Source organism: Ascaphus truei, chromosome 14, assembly GCF_040206685.1.
Source record: "Ascaphus truei isolate aAscTru1 chromosome 14, aAscTru1.hap1, whole genome shotgun sequence".
NCBI classification, from domain to species: Eukaryota; Metazoa; Chordata; class Amphibia; order Anura; family Ascaphidae; genus Ascaphus; species Ascaphus truei.
In genome coordinates, this window is record NC_134496.1 from 20,659,231 (window position 1) to 20,676,621 (window position 17,391).

Below are 17,391 nucleotides of genomic sequence, written 5' to 3' on the forward strand. Positions count from 1 at the left end.
TAAGGGGCAATATATAGTGTTCACAAAAACAGGACACTTACTTTTTGTCATAACTTGCAGAAAAAGTTATTTTCAGGGGCATTGTGCGAGAAACAAGATATGATGAAAAACAAAACTTTATTATGCTGTGGGTTATAGGCTTTACATAATGCTATATAGGTGTTATATGGGACTGTGATGCTGCATAGTGATTGGCTGTTGCACTATACATGTATAGTTCTGCATGCCGGATGGCAAATTTAATATAGATGAATATTATATCGAGCTGTGATTGGCTGAGTAAGATAATCAATCAATGACAGCTCACTGATTGGCTCGTTTTCCCCAGTGCTGTGATTGGCTGAAGCAGTTAGCGCTGCCTGTGATTGGCCGTGGAGATATACTGCATTCGGGTTAGCTGTGTACAGCTGTTTAGGTTGAATTGCAGCCCTTTGATTTGCTGCAGTACAATGCAGCCCCTCCCAGTTCCCCCATCCTTTGCCTCTTCCCGCCCTTTTCGTCTTCTGGTCCTATCAGAGCCCTCTCTTCTTTCAACTCCGCCCCCTATTTCTTCTCTGATTGGCCGGCTGCGGTATGAAAAGTTTGGCGGGATCCAGGTTCGGAAGCAGAGATTCAGCGCTGAGAAAGGAAACGTCATGGAGCTGAGGGGGGAGATGCAGGTGAGAGGGGGGAGATGCAGGGGAGATGGGAAAGATATGGGTGAGAGGGGGAGGCGAAAGATACGGGAGAGACAGGTGAGAGCGGAGAGGGGGGAGATATGTCTTTGTATTGTTTAAATATAGTTGTTATATACTTGTCTGGTATGTATATCTTTAATATAGTAATTACAGCAGTCACACACGTGACATTATAACATAATGGGAATAAGCACTTCAGACAAAGCAATAGGAAAGGGAGTCCCTGCCCCGAAGAGCTTACAACTGAAGTGTGTGTGTGTGTGTGTGTGTGTGTGTGTGTGTAATCTATCCATCATGTGTTAATGCTGGTGTGTTAACAGTAGTGCTGTCAATGGTTAAGGAGCGAGAGTGTGCTTAATATGGGTGATTGTCAGCTTTCCCTATTAAAAAAATATATGCTGTTTTAGTAGGTCCTAAATGTTTATGTAAGAATTAAGGACCCAGCCTTTGACATGGGGGAACCTGGTTTTAAATCTGTCGGCTCCTTGTGACTTTGGGCAGATCACTTTGTCTCCCTGTGCCACAGGCTGTGCAATCTGACTAAGTTCTGCAGGGCAGGGACTTGTGCTAGCAAAACTCGATGTGCAGCGCTGTATACACTGTTAGTGCTATATACAAAATAAAGATGCTATTATCGCACAGGAGATAATGGTATCTCCTTGTGCTCTGTTGGTATCCAGTCCCTATCGTCCTAGTTTCTGAGTTGCTGTGGGATTTATTATCCATCCCTACAAATAGATAGATGGATTCTGTCCATCTTGTCCTATAGATGCTGCTGGCACATCTCAGTCCCTCTTATCTCTCTCCACAGATGTTCTCTGAGATCTCTGACTGCCTGGACCTATTTCCTCTCCTCTTTCCCCCTCTGTCTCCTCCTCCCTCCGAGCCTGACCTTTCCCTCCTCTCCCCCACCTTCTCTGTGGGTCCTCGGGCCCTGGGCCTCGCATCCCTGCGGTACAAGACGGAGCTCTGCAGCAGATATGCGGAGAGTGGATCCTGCGCTTACCGGCAACGCTGCCAGTTTGCTCATGGCCTGAGTGAGCTCCGCCCCCCGCGACAGCACCCCAAGTACAAGACTGAGCTGTGCCGCTCGTTCCACGTTCTCGGAACCTGCAACTACGGCGTCCGCTGCCTCTTCATCCATAGCCCCCAGGAACGGCGGTCGCCCCCATCCCCGCCTGCTGCATTCCTCGCCCGCCACCCAGCCTCCCACAGGAGGGAGCGGTGCCGGCTGTTGCGATCCCCGGGGGGCTGCCCCTACGGACCCCGCTGCCATTTTCAGCACCCGCAGGGCGTCCGTGAAGCCTGTCGTCACTTTGCGGCACTAGGCGAGTGCCCTTACGGAGCCCACTGTCACTTCGCTCACCGTCCTCCTGCAGACAGATGGGGGTTGGGGACCAGGGGCAGTGGATCCCTCTCTCCCACTGAACTGGACAGCGACCCTGGGACCCCCCTCTTCTCAGAGTCCCCCGCCAACAACGCCTTCACCTTCTGCAACCTCTTGCTCCCACTCGCCCTGCGTCTCCAGAGCCTGGGAGGCGAGGGGGACTTCTCTGGAATCGGCGATCCCCTTCTGTTGAAGGGTAAAGACTAGAGGGGACCCCAATCTCAAAATTAGAGTGTGACGTCTCTGCTCCCCTGTATATAACATGAAATGCTTTTACTCTGGGATCTTGCCACTGAAGGGGTTACACTGCACAGCTCCTTAACTTCCCACTTTTAATTACCAGACGAGGAGCTAATCGCTTTTAATTACTGCATGCACCTTTTTCTGTATATAATTGCCTAACCTATTCCCTGTTCCGCTGTAGATATAATATTTTAATATTGGTAATGTGGTGCTATTACTTTTTTTTTATATGGGACCTAATGTTTTTATATCTAATTAAACGTGTGACCTTTTTTAATTACAATCATGTGTATCTTCCCTTTGGCATGAGGTGTATCTGTGTGTGACATTATGGGGTAATGGGAATCTAGATTTTGCTTTCCCTTGCAGATTTATCACACACATTCATACATACATACACACCTACCCATACATACATACACACCTACCCATACATACATACACACCTACCCATACATACATACACACCTACCCATACATACATACACACCTACCCATACATACATACACACCTACCCATACATACATACACACCTACCCATACATACATACACACCTACCCATACACACCTACCCATACATACACATACACACCTACCCATACATACACATACACACCTACCCATACATACACATACACACCTACCCATACACACCTATACCCACCTACCCATACACACCTATACCCACCCACCCAGACACCTACCCACCCACCCAGACACCTACCCACCCACCCAGACACCCACCCACCTAGACACCTACCCACCCATACATACACACCTATACACACCCACCCACCCAGACACCCACCCACCCAGACACCCACCCACCCACCCAGACACCCACCCACCCAGACACCTACCCACCCACCCACCCAGACACCTACCCACCCACCCACCCAGACACCTACCCAGACACCCACCCACCCACCCAGACACCCACCCACCCACCCAGACACCCACCCACCCACCCAGACACCTACCCACCCACCCAGACACCTACCCACCCACCCAGACACCTACCCACCCACCCAGACACCTACCCACCCACCCAGACACCTACCCACCCACCCAGACACCTACCCACCCACCCAGACACCTACCCACCCACCCAGACACCTACCCACCCACCCAGACACCTACCCACCCACCCAGACACCTACCCACCCACCCAGACACCTACCCACCCACCCAGACACCTACCCACCCACCCAGACACCTACCCACCCACCCAGACACCTACCCACCCACCCAGACACCTACCCACCCACCCAGACACCTACCCACCCACCCAGACACCTACCCACCCACCCAGACACCTACCCACCCACCCAGACACCTACCCACCCACCCAGACACCTACCCACCCACCCAGACACCTACCCACCCACCCAGACACCTACCCACCCACCCAGACACCTACCCACCCACCCAGACACCTACCCACCCACCCAGACACCTACCCACCCACCCAGACACCTACCCACCCACCCAGACACCTACCCACCCACCCAGACACCTACCCACCCACCCAGACACCTACCCACCCACCCAGACACCTACCCACCCACCCAGACACCTACCCACCCACCCAGACACCTACCCACCCACCCAGACACCTACCCACCCACCCAGACACCTACCCACCCACCCAGACACCTACCCACCCACCCAGACACCTACCCACCCACCCAGACACCTACCCACCCACCCAGACACCTACCCACCCACCCAGACACCTACCCACCCACCCAGACACCTACCCACCCACCCAGACACCTACCCACCCACCCAGACACCTACCCACCCACCCAGACACCTACCCACCCACCCAGACACCTACCCACCCACCCAGACACCTACCCACCCACCCAGACACCTACCCACCCACCCAGACACCTACCCACCCACCCAGACACCTACCCACCCACCCAGACACCTACCCACCCACCCAGACACCTACCCACCCACCCAGACACCTACCCACCCACCCAGACACCTACCCACCCACCCAGACACCTACCCACCCACCCAGACACCTACCCACCCACCCAGACACCTACCCACCCACCCAGACACCTACCCACCCACCCAGACACCTACCCACCCACCCAGACACCTACCCACCCACCCAGACACCTACCCACCCACCCAGACACCTACCCACCCACCCAGACACCTACCCACCCACCCAGACACCTACCCACCCACCCAGACACCTACCCACCCACCCAGACACCTACCCACCCACCCAGACACCTACCCACCCACCCAGACACCTACCCACCCACCCAGACACCTACCCACCCACCCAGACACCTACCCACCCACCCAGACACCTACCCACCCACCCAGACACCTACCCACCCACCCAGACACACACACACAAGTCAGTCTTTTTTAACCTAGTATGCAAGTAAAAGGGCCAGAAGCGTGACATAATTATGTATAGATCTAAACCCTTAATTACCATGTGTTAACATTTGAGCCTTAACTTTTTTTTTTAGCACTGTAGCTGTGTGTGTGTTCTTGAGCAACTGCAGCAGAATTCCAGTCCTGGGGCTGGGCTTTGTTAATGCAGCGATTCCAACCTCTGCTCCCCCCCCCCCCCCCTTTTTTTTTTTAAATATAAATCTCGGAACGCCTTTCTGGCTGACACACATTAGGCCGCGCTTATAGTGCTGGAGACGTCACGTCAAAACAAATGTATTGACGCGTGCGCTTATAGTAGGAGCGACAGGACGGCGCCATGGCTTGGTCATGATCGCTGGGAGTCACTTCAAGTTGATTTTTTTTCCCAGCAACTGCAGCGTGGCATCAGCGCCTGGAAACTGCTGGGGTGGCTGGGCGGGACCCCTGGGACTGCTTCACGGAGCCTCAGTTGAGTATCACTGGGTTAATGGGACACAAGTTCGTTACCAGGTGATGCATGAATTCTACAAATAAAACATACTAATATTTAAACCCATGTGTTACAGTAACTGTTAAAATAAAGGGCTGATATATATATATATATATTTATATTTATATTAGTGGTCGACAAATCACCAACAAATCTACTCGCCACCTAGTACCACACGTGTGTTGCTTGGGCCAATAGGAACTTGCCACGATGTTAAATCCACTCGCCCGGTGCGTGCAAATTTATAGGTTTGTCGAACACTAATATATATCTCACAAAGCCACGATGAGGGGGGTGCTGATAAGCATAGCAGCCAAAAGGAAAAAACAGAAAGACGCCAAATCTACACAATTATACAAGAGGTTACATGAGCTCTCTGTACTACATAACCGAACAGGCAGAGGGGATACCCTAAAGGAGCTGAAGGACGTAAGGACTGAGCTTGGCCTCCTCCTCACCTCCAGGGCCGAGAGGGACCTGAGTTGGACACATAGGAAATTTTATGAGAGAGCTAACAAGCCGGACACGATGCTGGCCACCCGACTTCGCAATAAGCAACCAAGTTATAATATCCAATCAATTAGAACTAAATCAGGGGAGACATCCTCTAACCCCAAAGTAATAGTTGAGGAGTTCAGACAATATTACGCAGAGCTGTATAACGGGGAGAAGGTGACTCATAATGCAAAGACAGCAGGCATATTGCAAGAGTTTCTATCTGAAGCCGCACTGCCACAGCTGGGTAGACTGGAGAGGGAGGCGATACAGGGGGACTTTACGAGAGAAGAACTGACAGCAGTAGTCAAAAGCTTGAAGCCCTCCAAGGCCCCGGGCCCAGGTGGGTTCTCAAACCTATATTATAAAAAATTCATAGGCATCTTAGCCCCTCACATGCTCCAGTTGTACAATGGGGTCTTGGCGGGCGAGCCCTTCCCGGGGCAGATGCTCCAGGCGTCAATCTCCGCGATACACAAAAAGGAAAAAGATCCTACAAATTGCCAAAGTTGATAAATTCGATAAATTGATAAATTCGGACGTCAAAATGTATTCTAAACTATTGCCCAATAGATTAAGCGTCGTCCTGCCGGAGCTGATCCATCCGGACCAGGTTGGCTTTATTAGAGATCGACAAGCGGCCGACAATACGAGAAGAGTAATTGATATAGTAGATTTTGTTAACACCAGCAAGGTTCGGAGCTTGCTGTTAAGTCTTGACGCGGAGAAATTGTTCGACAGGATCGACTGGCCATACATGGAGACCACGCTTGGGGCATTTGGTTTCGGGGAAAAGATCCTCAGGGCAATAAAAGCATTATACTTAGCACCGGCTGCGAGGGTGATGCACCAAGGCTTCCCATCAGAGCTGTTTCCAATTAAAAGTGGGACGAGGCAGGGGTGCCCGTTATCTCCCCTGCTTTTCGCCTTATGCATCGAACCACTAGCAGCACACATACGTAGAAATAGAGACATTATGGGGGTACAGATACACTCGCAGGAACACAAATTAGCGCTATATGCAGATGATATTATCTTGATGATTACCAAGCCACTCACCTCCCTCCCTAATCTGTTTGCGCTCTTGGGGAGGTTCAATCAGATCTCCGGTTTCAAGATCAACCAGACGAAAACCGAGGCGTTAGGCTTGAACATCCCAGACGAGATGCAGAAACTACTAGAACTCAATTTTGAGTTTAAATGGCGACCCAAGGCCATAAAATACCTGGGGGTGTATCTCACAAAAAATATAGCTTCCCTATATCAAGCCAATTATCCCAGTCTATTGAATACTCTAAAAAAGGAATTAAGAGACTGGTCGGCGTATGGTATCTCATGGCTGGGCCGCATATATAGCGTTAAGATGAACATTCTCCCCCGGATACTTTATCTGTTTCAAACGCTCCCGATACCTGTAGTGAGATCAGAGATCAAGGATTTACAAAACTCTATTACTAAATTTATATGGAAAGGCAAACAACCGAGGGTCAAAGCAGTGATTATGCACAAACCCAAAGAAGCGGGAGAGTTGGCAGTGCCATGCGTGTTGTCCTATTATAAAGCGGCGCAGTTGTGCCAAATTACACAATGGCACGGTGACCCAGGGCTACGAAGGTGGGTAGCACTAGAGAGAGAGATGTGTGCCCCACTGGAGCTCAGGGACCTAATCTGGTACCCAAGGACAAGGGTGAAAGCTATAAAAAAGCCTTTGGCATCGGTGCTCAACTCGCTCTCGGTTTGGGAGGGGTCTAAACATAGCGGCTCATTGACTTCTAAACATACATATATGGCTCCTCTGTATGCTAACCCGGATTTTGCTCCTGGGCTAGAGGGGGGAAAACTTTAAACTCTGGCAACAATTAGGGATTAATAGACTGAAAGACCTGGAGGGCGACATCACTATTAAAACATTTGATCAATTAAAGTCGGAAACAGGCATTCCCAACACAGAATTTCTTAGATACCTCCAGGTCAGGGCATTTTACAATACACACACGGTGAGACCTCCCTTAACGAATTTGGAACGGCTCTGCGTGCGAGGCACAGACACGCGGGGACTGATCTCCACTCTATACAGAAAGGTGGTCGGTTCAGACAAAGACGACACAAATAGACCCAGATTTATGAACCAATGGGAAGCGGATCTACACGAAACACTAGAGGACGAGGACTGGAAAGCTATCTTTCAGGCGGCAGCAAGTAGCTCTATATGCACAACATTGAAGGAGAACTCATATAAGGTGTTATTGAGGTGGTACCTCACCCCAACCAGACTAGCTAAATTTATTAATGGCGCTTCCCCGCTCTGCCCACGGCAGTGCGGGGAACCGGGGGATCTGGTACACATGCTGTGGTCCTGTCCGAAGCTCATGCCGGTATGGCAACAGATTCAAGATTGGCTACAGAGTATCTTGGGCCTCCAAATCCAGCTAAACCCGTGGCTGTTCCTACTAGGCAAACCCACAGACGAAGTCTCATGATCGGGAAACAAACTAATAATGCATTTTGCAACAGCTATGAGATGTGAGACTGCAGCACTGTGGAACCAGAACGCAATTCCATCAATAGACAAAATTAGAAATCGAATTTGGTTTGTATGCCAGATGGAAAAGCTAACAAGCTTGGTTAATGACACTGGCTCAAAATTCCAAAAAGTCTGGCTACCATGGCTATCCCAGACAGACATCCCCGGGGTGAGCAATGCCACCGTCTGGCTTTGATAGGGTAAAATGAGTTCTCTTTGGATGAGCAGTGTAAAAGACAGATTGGACGTAGGGACTCACTAATAATCACGCATGTCCGTGACGTCATCGGGTGCCGTCCTGTGTATTGCCGAGGCGCCCCATACCGGATCATAGCCAACAAGCAGGCGCTCTACAAATTGCACCCCACTGCGCATGCGCACCCAATCAGGGGACCTCATGCAGTCAAAAAACTATAACTTGCGCCGCGTTAGTCCTTGCGCGTGCGCAGTAAACCTACATCGGTCCGTTCCTCAGCACAAAAGTTTAGTATACATTAAATTAGTACTGCAGTCAATGTGCATATTGTAAGAGTGCTGATAGCACGGCTGGTACACTCCCAATCTAGGGGGTCATTCAAGCAAACAATGGAATGGTCAGCACCACTATAATGAACACAGTTGTAACAAAACACAAAGAGATAAGTTGAAGCTAGGGAGTATATACAGATGGTCATCAGAGAGAAAAGATACAAAGGATATACATATTTATAATTCCTCTCACAGCAGAGGAGGTCTCATGTATTATTGCACTGGAATTTCTAAATCAGGAAATGTGCAGAGATAATGGAAAGATCTATCCATAAACATAGCTGTAGATTACAGCATGAACCAATGTTCTTGTAAAAGAGACGTGACTCAGGTCACAAACATATCAGAGAGCATAATTTCTTATACATAAATCAAACGTAACTTAGATATAGATGATAAGTAATACTGTAGGAATCATTTTAGAAAGGTCCCAGCTGGTAATAGAATTCATAATGTATAACCGTATTGTTCCGTGGTAGAATTTTAACAAGATGTTGTCCTTGAAATAGTTTGTCTCGGAACAGAGATATATGATGATATGTGTCTCCTGACTCCACACATATATAGTAAGACAATCCATTGAGATGAGGTCCCAGGGTAGGGTGTAGGTACATTCCAGTCTTCTGGCGGACTCATAGTGTGCAAACCCAGGACCCTGTAAATGAACAAAGAGAGGGAAGGGGGAGAGAGAGGAAGGTGTATGAGATTCTCATCATAATACACAGAGGACCGCCACGTCCCAAACTAACAAGAAAAATAGGTGACACATAGGCAGATGTAAAGGATAATAATTGGCCTACAAAAACATGGAGAAGCCCAGGTAGTCATTGAGACCCCATCTTGATCCGGAAAGAAGATATATATATATAAATGCTGGTGGCTTATTTTTCATTCTGCATTATTTTCTTCCTATACACAATAAAAATGCATAGATCCTCGCACTTTGGGGGTGAACGGTGGAGCTGCACTCTATACAGTATAAATGTTAGTGGTGGATGTAATTCTGTGTGCACGGGAGATATGCTAAACATTCTCATTACTATTTCCTAACGAGGAGATTGATTTCAAGAAGGGTGAAATGAATGGAAAAATTAGATTACACAAGTAATTCATTGTAGTCGTGGGGTATAGTGCTCGTGGGGTGTTGGGGCTACCCAGATGCACACTGACTGCCCCACACACGCAGATACTTATCACCAATCAATTGCCTATATTTACGGGAAGAAGCCGAGCCAGTTACTTTACTCTGAGTGAGAGGCAAGATCCACACCAATAGTTACAAAAAACTGGAGCGCCTACAACTGATTTGATTTGTTAACGAAACACTTTGAAATTCAGTTTAGTTTCAATCCCATCTTAGAACTCTACGATCTGTGTATTACTACTCTGAGTTATTGTCACTTGGCCGGTAGGGTTGCCAGGTGGCTTCTCCAAAAATACTGGACATAATGGTCAAGTGTGAGACGTGCACTTGCTTGACAAACACTTGAGGCACACACACCTCTGCTCCATGCTGTTTCCTCATCTCCTTGGCCCCACTCTCAGGCTCCTGTCGCCACCTCCTGATTGGCTGCTGCTGGATAATGTATACATACAATTCCTGTTTATATTATACATGGAGTCCATATATCTATCAAAATATAATTGAAGAAAAAAGGAATTTAAATATAACTTTGAATGTGATTTGTTGAAAAGAAAATTAAAATAACTAATATACTCAGTTATAAACTCAGGGGTTAAATAACATGTATCATCAAAGCTAGCAGAATATAGCCAGAGGAAACATTGACTAAAGGGAACTCGCAGTAATCCTCAGACCTGATTATACTGTATATATTTCCAGTGTAAGAAGGTAGTTACACAATGTTATAGTATATTTCTGTGTTTTTTTTGTGTCCACACGACATCGCGATGTATACTAAAAAGTTAGAAAAAGGCCCCCATGCCATGTTACAATATTGTCACTCTCACCTGCTTTTTTTAACCTTAGCTACGGATGTACAGATGTGTAATCCTGTGTTTTGTCTTGTGAACCTGATGAAGACCCTCTAGAGTACGAAACGTTGGTCCTGTTGGATATGTTAAATAAATAACTTGTATTTTTGGAAGCACTCGGTAACCTTTCCATATTAGTATGATTGTTTTCCTGATCACCCTGGCAGTGGGCACCATTGGGTTAATCCCTTCTCACTCTAGGTAGGACAGGAAATAGACTTTTGCAGGTAGGCCATATAAGGCCCCTCCCTCTACCTGCACACTAGTCTTTTTCCTGTCCTCACAGCTAGGAGTAGGATTTTTTATTTTCTAACAGGACTCATCTACTGCACCTTGTGCAGATAGCCAGGGTCTCAGCCTCTCTGCCCTGAAGCTCCGGTCGACGCGCCCTACGGGTGGCAAGACGGAGACCCCTTAGAGTCGGGGGAGCCCCTGTTGGGGGGGGGAGCAGCTGCAGCCGCGGGCGGGGAAGCTTAGGTGCAAAGCCCAGGACCGATCGAAGGCGCACAGCAGCTGCAGCTGGGAGCCGTGGAGGCCCAGACTCACCGCATAAGCGTCTGGTACGCTGCGGTAAAGTACCTAGCAGCCCGCTACACGCGGAGGGGGGAGCAGCCATAGCTGCGAGCGGAGGAAGGCTCAATTGACCGCGCTAGCGTCTGGGATGCGGCGGTAAACTACCCCAGGAACTCTGCTGCGAACCGAAGGAGGTTCATATTGACCGCGTGAGTATCTGAAATACTGCGGTAAAAGGGTACAGTGCACGCGGCCGCTCGGGAGCGCGCGCGGCACGGCCGGCCGGCAGATGCGTGCACGAGCACTTGATGTGTGAGTGAAAGCTGCAGCATGGAACGCTCAGCAGGGAGAAGCCAAGTGCTGGATATGGATTCAAAAATGGAAACACCCAAACTTCAGTTCCCAAGACTAGGTGGGTCCTTAGTTTTTAGTTCTACATGGGAAAGAGAGATGGTCTATATACATTAGGGTGTATGTTTAGTATTTATTTTGTTTTTATAAATTAGTTCGGTGGTTACCCTCCCAGAAGCAGGATCTTCAAAAGGGACGGGGGAATCCCTGCAACATAAATGAAAGGTTGCTAAGAAAACTAAAGGGTGTTCAGCTTGTGAGAAACCAGCCCTAATAGGGAAGTAATTATGTGAAGATTGTCTTAAGACACCTGCAGGTGATACCAATGAACAAATGAGCATTTTCCTTATTGATGAAGGAGGCTGTTAAATAGAGTGTTGATGCGGCAGTCCAGCAAGCTGTTAACCCTGCGCAGGAAAGAGCTAGATCCCAGACCAGTCTGGATAAGGGGAAAGGTTTCATCATATGAGTCTGAAATTGATTGTTTTCATGTGTCAGAGAGTGAAATGGATTCATCAGATCAAGATATTCAGGAAGGAATCTGAATTTGATGTAGAAAGGGTGGATCCACTCATCAAAGCCATGATACAGGCTTTGGAACTGGAAGACACTGAGGAGTTAACCCACAAGGAAAGATAAACTTTTTGGGGCAAGACAAAGAGTGTCCTGGCTGATTCAAGAAATTGGAAATACTGTGAAAGTCAGAATTGTCATGTGGCCTACTGTTGCAAACTAGGCGTGCTGCTGCTGCTGCTGCTGCTGCTTATAAAGATAGAGTCTTTACTATCCATCAAATAATTAAGGACCTCATTCAGGTGGAGTTGGCGCAACCAGACGCCAGAGTGTTTACGCCTAAAAGGTTTGGGAAGATGTATCCATTCCCACAAGAGGAGGTAAAATTTTGGGATGTCAGCCCAAAGGTGGATACTGCTATTTCCAGAATAGTAGGAAAGACCACAATTCCAATAGAGGAACTTGCGTCATTGGAGGACGCTATAGATAGGAAGATGGATACGTATGGAAAAAAGCATACGTTACCGCAGGAACATCCTCAAACCTGCCATAGCAAATACGTCAGCAGCAAGGGCTATGCGAGTGTGGATTGCCAACATTGAAGAAGCAATATACAAAGGTGTGGGAAGAAGTGCTATTCTTAAAGCACTGTCCGAAGTAAATGAGCAGCAAAATCTAGGGTGCTGGCGGTATCAGCAAGAAGGGCTTTATGGCTCAGACAGTGGATGGCTGACACAGCATCAAAGAACAACTTGTGTGGATTACCATTGAAGGTGAGTTCCTCTTCGGTAACAAACTGGATGCAATAATAGCAAAAGAAGAAGATTCGGTTTCCAACAGGCTAATAGAAACCAATATAAGGAAGGCATATAGATCTCGCAGGTCATCTCCAAGACAAACAACATGGAGGGGCGGCCAGAACCGGTTTTTTCGTGACAGTTGACAGTAGGAGGGCGACTGAAGCAGTTTTCTGCAACATGGGTCCAAACAATACAGGACAATTGGGTATTACAGACCATTCGTCAGGGGTACAGTATAGAATTCAGAGAGATGCCAAGAAGAAATATGTTCTTAATAACATGGATACAGTCCAAGGAAAAAAGAAGGCAGATGAATTCGGCTTTGAAGAAATTATTACAAGCAGAAGTAATAAAGAAGGTACCTCAGGAAGAGGAAGTGGAATTTATTCCAGAATTTTTCTAGTAAAGAAACCTACAGGGGAGTACAGAGCAATCCTAGACCTAAGAAGTGTAATTTATTCTTGAAAATAAGAAAATTCAAGATGGTGTCGTTGAACCTGATTATTCAAGAGGTACAACCAGGAGACTGGATGGTGGCAATAGATTTAAAAGATGCTTATCTACATGTGCCATAGCAAAGGGACACCAAAGATGCCTAAGGTTTACAGTAAATCAAGATCATTATCAGTACACAGCACTGCCATTGCTCTGGCGACTTCCCCAAGGAAGTTTACAAAGGTTCTAGCCCCTCTAGTGGCAGAAATGAGAGAAGAGGGGTAGAAGTATACCCATACTTGGAGGACATCCTGGTAAAATCAAGGAGTCTGGAGAAACTCCAGCAAGACCAGAAGATGGTAATAACCTTCCTGGAACACCAAGGTTGGTTAATAAACAGAGACAAGAGCCATCTCATGCCCACTCAGCTGTTAAGATTTCTGGGGGTAGAATTTGATACAGCAAAAGGAGAAGTGAGACTACCAGACGCAAAGAGGCAAGACATAGCCATGCAACAAAGAAGCTCAGGAAAGTTACCAGGACTTCAGCAGAAGAATGCATGAAGCTCCTAGGGAAATTCGCTTCAACATTAAGCGTCACAAAATGGGCAGCAATACATATGAGACCACTGCAAAACAAATTTCTGCAACAATGGAACGGGAATCACAAGGACACAAGACAAAGAATCTTGTTACACCCACACACAAAACAGGAATTAAGTGGTGGGAAGATACCCGAAACCTGTAAAAAGGACAAACACTACAACCAGTGCACTGAGCAAGAATTACAACAGATGCGAGCAACACAGGTTGGGGTGCCCAGAGGGGAGAAACATTGGTGCAAGGGACCTGGACAAACAAGGAAAAGCATCTTACATCAAATCTGCTGGAATTAAAAGCAGTACAAAGGGCCTTAGAAGCTTTCCAAGACCATATAAGAGGTGGCGGTATAAAAATAGAATCAGACAACAGGTCAGTTGTCAAGTATATAGCCGAACAAGGAGGAACCTGGAGCAGAAAGCTGATGAACCTCACAGCAGAAATCCTCTTTTGGGCAGAGTGCCACTTATCGGAAATTACAGCCATACATATCCCAGGACTAGAAAATGTCACAGCAGACTTTCTAAGTCGGAACATCATACACCCAGGAGAATGGGCATTATATCCAGAGGTGTTTCAAGAACTGGTAGAGCGATGGGGTCAGCCAGACATAGATCTCATGGCGACACACCAGAACCGCAAGGTAAGGAACTACTGTGCCAGACAGTTTCATCCAAGCGCACAAGGTACAGATGCTCTCAGTTTCAAATGGCACTTCAGGTTGGTATACCTGTTCCCTCCAATTTCCCTAATTCCGGAAACAATCAGGAAAATCAGGGAAGACCAAGCAGAGGTGATATTCATAGCACCATACTGGCCAAGAAGGCTTTGGTTTACACACTTGGTAAATATGGCAGTAGATACACCATGGCACATACCAGATAGCAAAGGGCTGATGCGACAAGGGCCAATATGTCATCCGAATGCCAAACAATGGGCTTTGACGGCATGGCGATTGAGCGGGAAACATTGAGACTGAAAGGTTATTAAGACAAAACAATTCAAACCCTGTTACAAGCAAGGAAAGTTCCACATCAAGAGTATACAGGCATACCCCGCTTTAACATACGCAATGGGACCGGAGCATGTATGTAAAGCGAAAATGTACTTAAAGTGAAGCACTACCTTTTTTCCACTTATCGATGCATGTTCTGTACTGCAACCGTCATATACGTGCATAACTGATGTAAGTAACGCATTTGTAACAGGCTCTATAGTCTCCCAGCTTGCGCACAGCTTCGGTACAGGTACGGAGCCGGTATTGCTGTTCAGGACGTGCTGACAGGCGCATGCGTGAGCTGCCGTTTGCCTATTGAGCGATATGTCCTTACTTGCGAGTGTACTTAAAGTGAGTGTCCTTAAAGCGGGGTATGCCTGTACCATAGAATCTGGCTTTGCTTTGCGATTGGTGTGAAAAAAGAGAAACAAAATTTCCTTTCACCAAGAATTGTATCTATAGTGGAGTTCCTGCATAAAGATTTGAGAAAAGTCTCAGTCTCAGCTCATTGAAAGTACAGAGGTCTGCACTATCAGCTTTGTTGGAAAGAAATCTGGCAATGGAAAGATTGATAATTAGGTTTTTTCAAGCAGTTAAAAGGTTAAAACCTCAAATCAAGAACAGGGTACCTACATGGGACTTGTCTCTAGTGTTGGATGTATTAACAGCAGCTCTGTTTGAACCTATACAGGAGATAGGCCTAAAATGGTTGTTATAGAAAATGGCGTTTCTGATAGCAATCACCTCAGCAAGGAGAGTGGGAGAACTACAAGCTCTATCTACCAAGGAACCATTCCTAGTCATACATCAAGACAAGGCAGTTCTCAGACCAATACATCAATTCCTGCCAAAGGTGGTATTACAGTTCCACATGAATCAAGAAATTGTGATTCCGTCAATTTGTCCAGAACCAAAAAATAAGAAAGAAGAAAGACTACACAAGTTAGACGTGGTAAGATGTCTTAAAGTATACCTGGAAAGGATGCGAGATATCAGAAAGTCAGACAAATTATTCGTCATTCCAGAGGGACCAAAGAAAGGACAAGCAGCATCAAAGACAACAATTTCCCAGTGGATTGTGTCTTGTATTAAAAAAGCTTATGAAAGCAAAGGACAAGATAAACCTTTGAACATTAAAGCTCATTCTACAAGGGCCATGGCTACTTAATGGGCATTTAAGGCCCAGGCTACACCAGGACAAATATGCAAAGCAGCTGTCTGGTCTTCATTCAATACATTCTTGAAATACTACAGACTAGACGTACAATCATCAGCTGACGCAAGCTTTGGGCGTAGAGTGTTAGAATCTGTAGTGAAATAAGTGTAAAGTGTATTAATAAAGGTCAAACTGATAAGGCATTAAACTGGTGTTGTCTATTCTGATGTATCCCTCCCTAAAATTTGCACTGCTTGGGTATGTCCCAATGGTGCCCACTGCCAGGGTGATCAGGAAAGGAGAAAATTTAAACAACTTACCGTAATTTTCTTTTCCTGGAACCATGGCAGTGGGCACATAGTTACCCTCCCTATGTATGTCTAATGCCTATCAGTTATATTTTTCAGCTATGGAAGAATCGTAAGACTAAGGTGCAGGTAGAGGGAGGGGCCCACAGCCATGGTTCCAGGAAAATAAAATTACGATAAGTTGTTTAAATGTTCTCCTTTTCTTGAGTAGGGGAGCTCAACTTCAATCCTCCAGCCCCCCCCCCCCCCCCCCCCCCCCCCCCCCCCCCGAGTAGGTCAGGTTTTCAGGATATTGCTGCTTCAGCACAGGTGGCTCTATCAGTCCCTGCTTCTGAACAGGTAGGTCAATCAGTCCCAGCTCCAGCACAGGAGGCCCAATCAGAGGCTTTGGAATGGAAGCAGATCTACTCAGTCATGAATGAAAACCAGACTCATGGTCTGCCCTATATATATATGGCCGATAGTAAATTCAAATGAATGTATCAGTAGCAACATGTTGTATAGCAGCCAGTGCCAACTGTTAGAAACTACATTTGGCAAATAATTTATTTAGGGGGAAAAATTAACTTGTTACCTTAAATTCTATATGTGTTTTTGTTCGTAATAAATCAGTTGTCTAGTACGAGAGAAACCTTACTGCCTTTTTTTATTATTTGTTCACTTTTCATGTTCTTTTTAATTTTTTTTTTTTCAACTTTGTATTTTATTCATTTTTCAGGCATACAGCAGTTGTAAAACATATAACATGGCTCAATTTTTCTGCTATATGTACTGCCGAACCAAGTCACAAATAAACACACTAAACAAAGACTCGGGGGGGGAGAGGGTGACACAGTAGGAGTGAGGGGGGGATGGGGAAGGGGAACCCTTATGCCACAGCTACTAACCATTTACAAAGCCACAGTACTTCCTCTTTTGATATAGGCGGCCATATTGTGTGCCCAGGGAAGCAGGATCTTCGCCGATCGA

General features: G+C 46.9%; 1 protein-coding gene across 1 annotated transcript; it reads left to right on the forward strand.

Annotated features, from left to right (window-relative positions):
* Positions 1-406: 406 nt before the first annotated feature.
* Positions 407-2,569, forward strand: LOC142465379 (uncharacterized). Its single transcript, XM_075569352.1, has 2 exons — positions 407-659; positions 1,489-2,569. The coding sequence occupies exons 1-2, from the start codon at positions 450-452 to the stop codon at positions 2,269-2,271; spliced, it is 993 nt and encodes a 330-aa protein (XP_075425467.1). The 5' UTR covers positions 407-449; the 3' UTR covers positions 2,272-2,569.
* Positions 2,570-17,391: the final 14,822 nt, after the last annotated feature.

Bases quoted from the DNA above. Each gene is read 5' to 3' on its own strand.
- LOC142465379 (XM_075569352.1), top strand. From the start codon at position 450: ATGCAGCCCCTCCCAGTTCCCCCATCCTTTGCCTCTTCCCGCCCTTTT. The intron at 660-1,488 runs GTGAGAGGGGGG...CTCTCTCCACAG, and splicing joins AGCTGAGGGGGGAGATGCAG to ATGTTCTCTGAGATCTCTGA.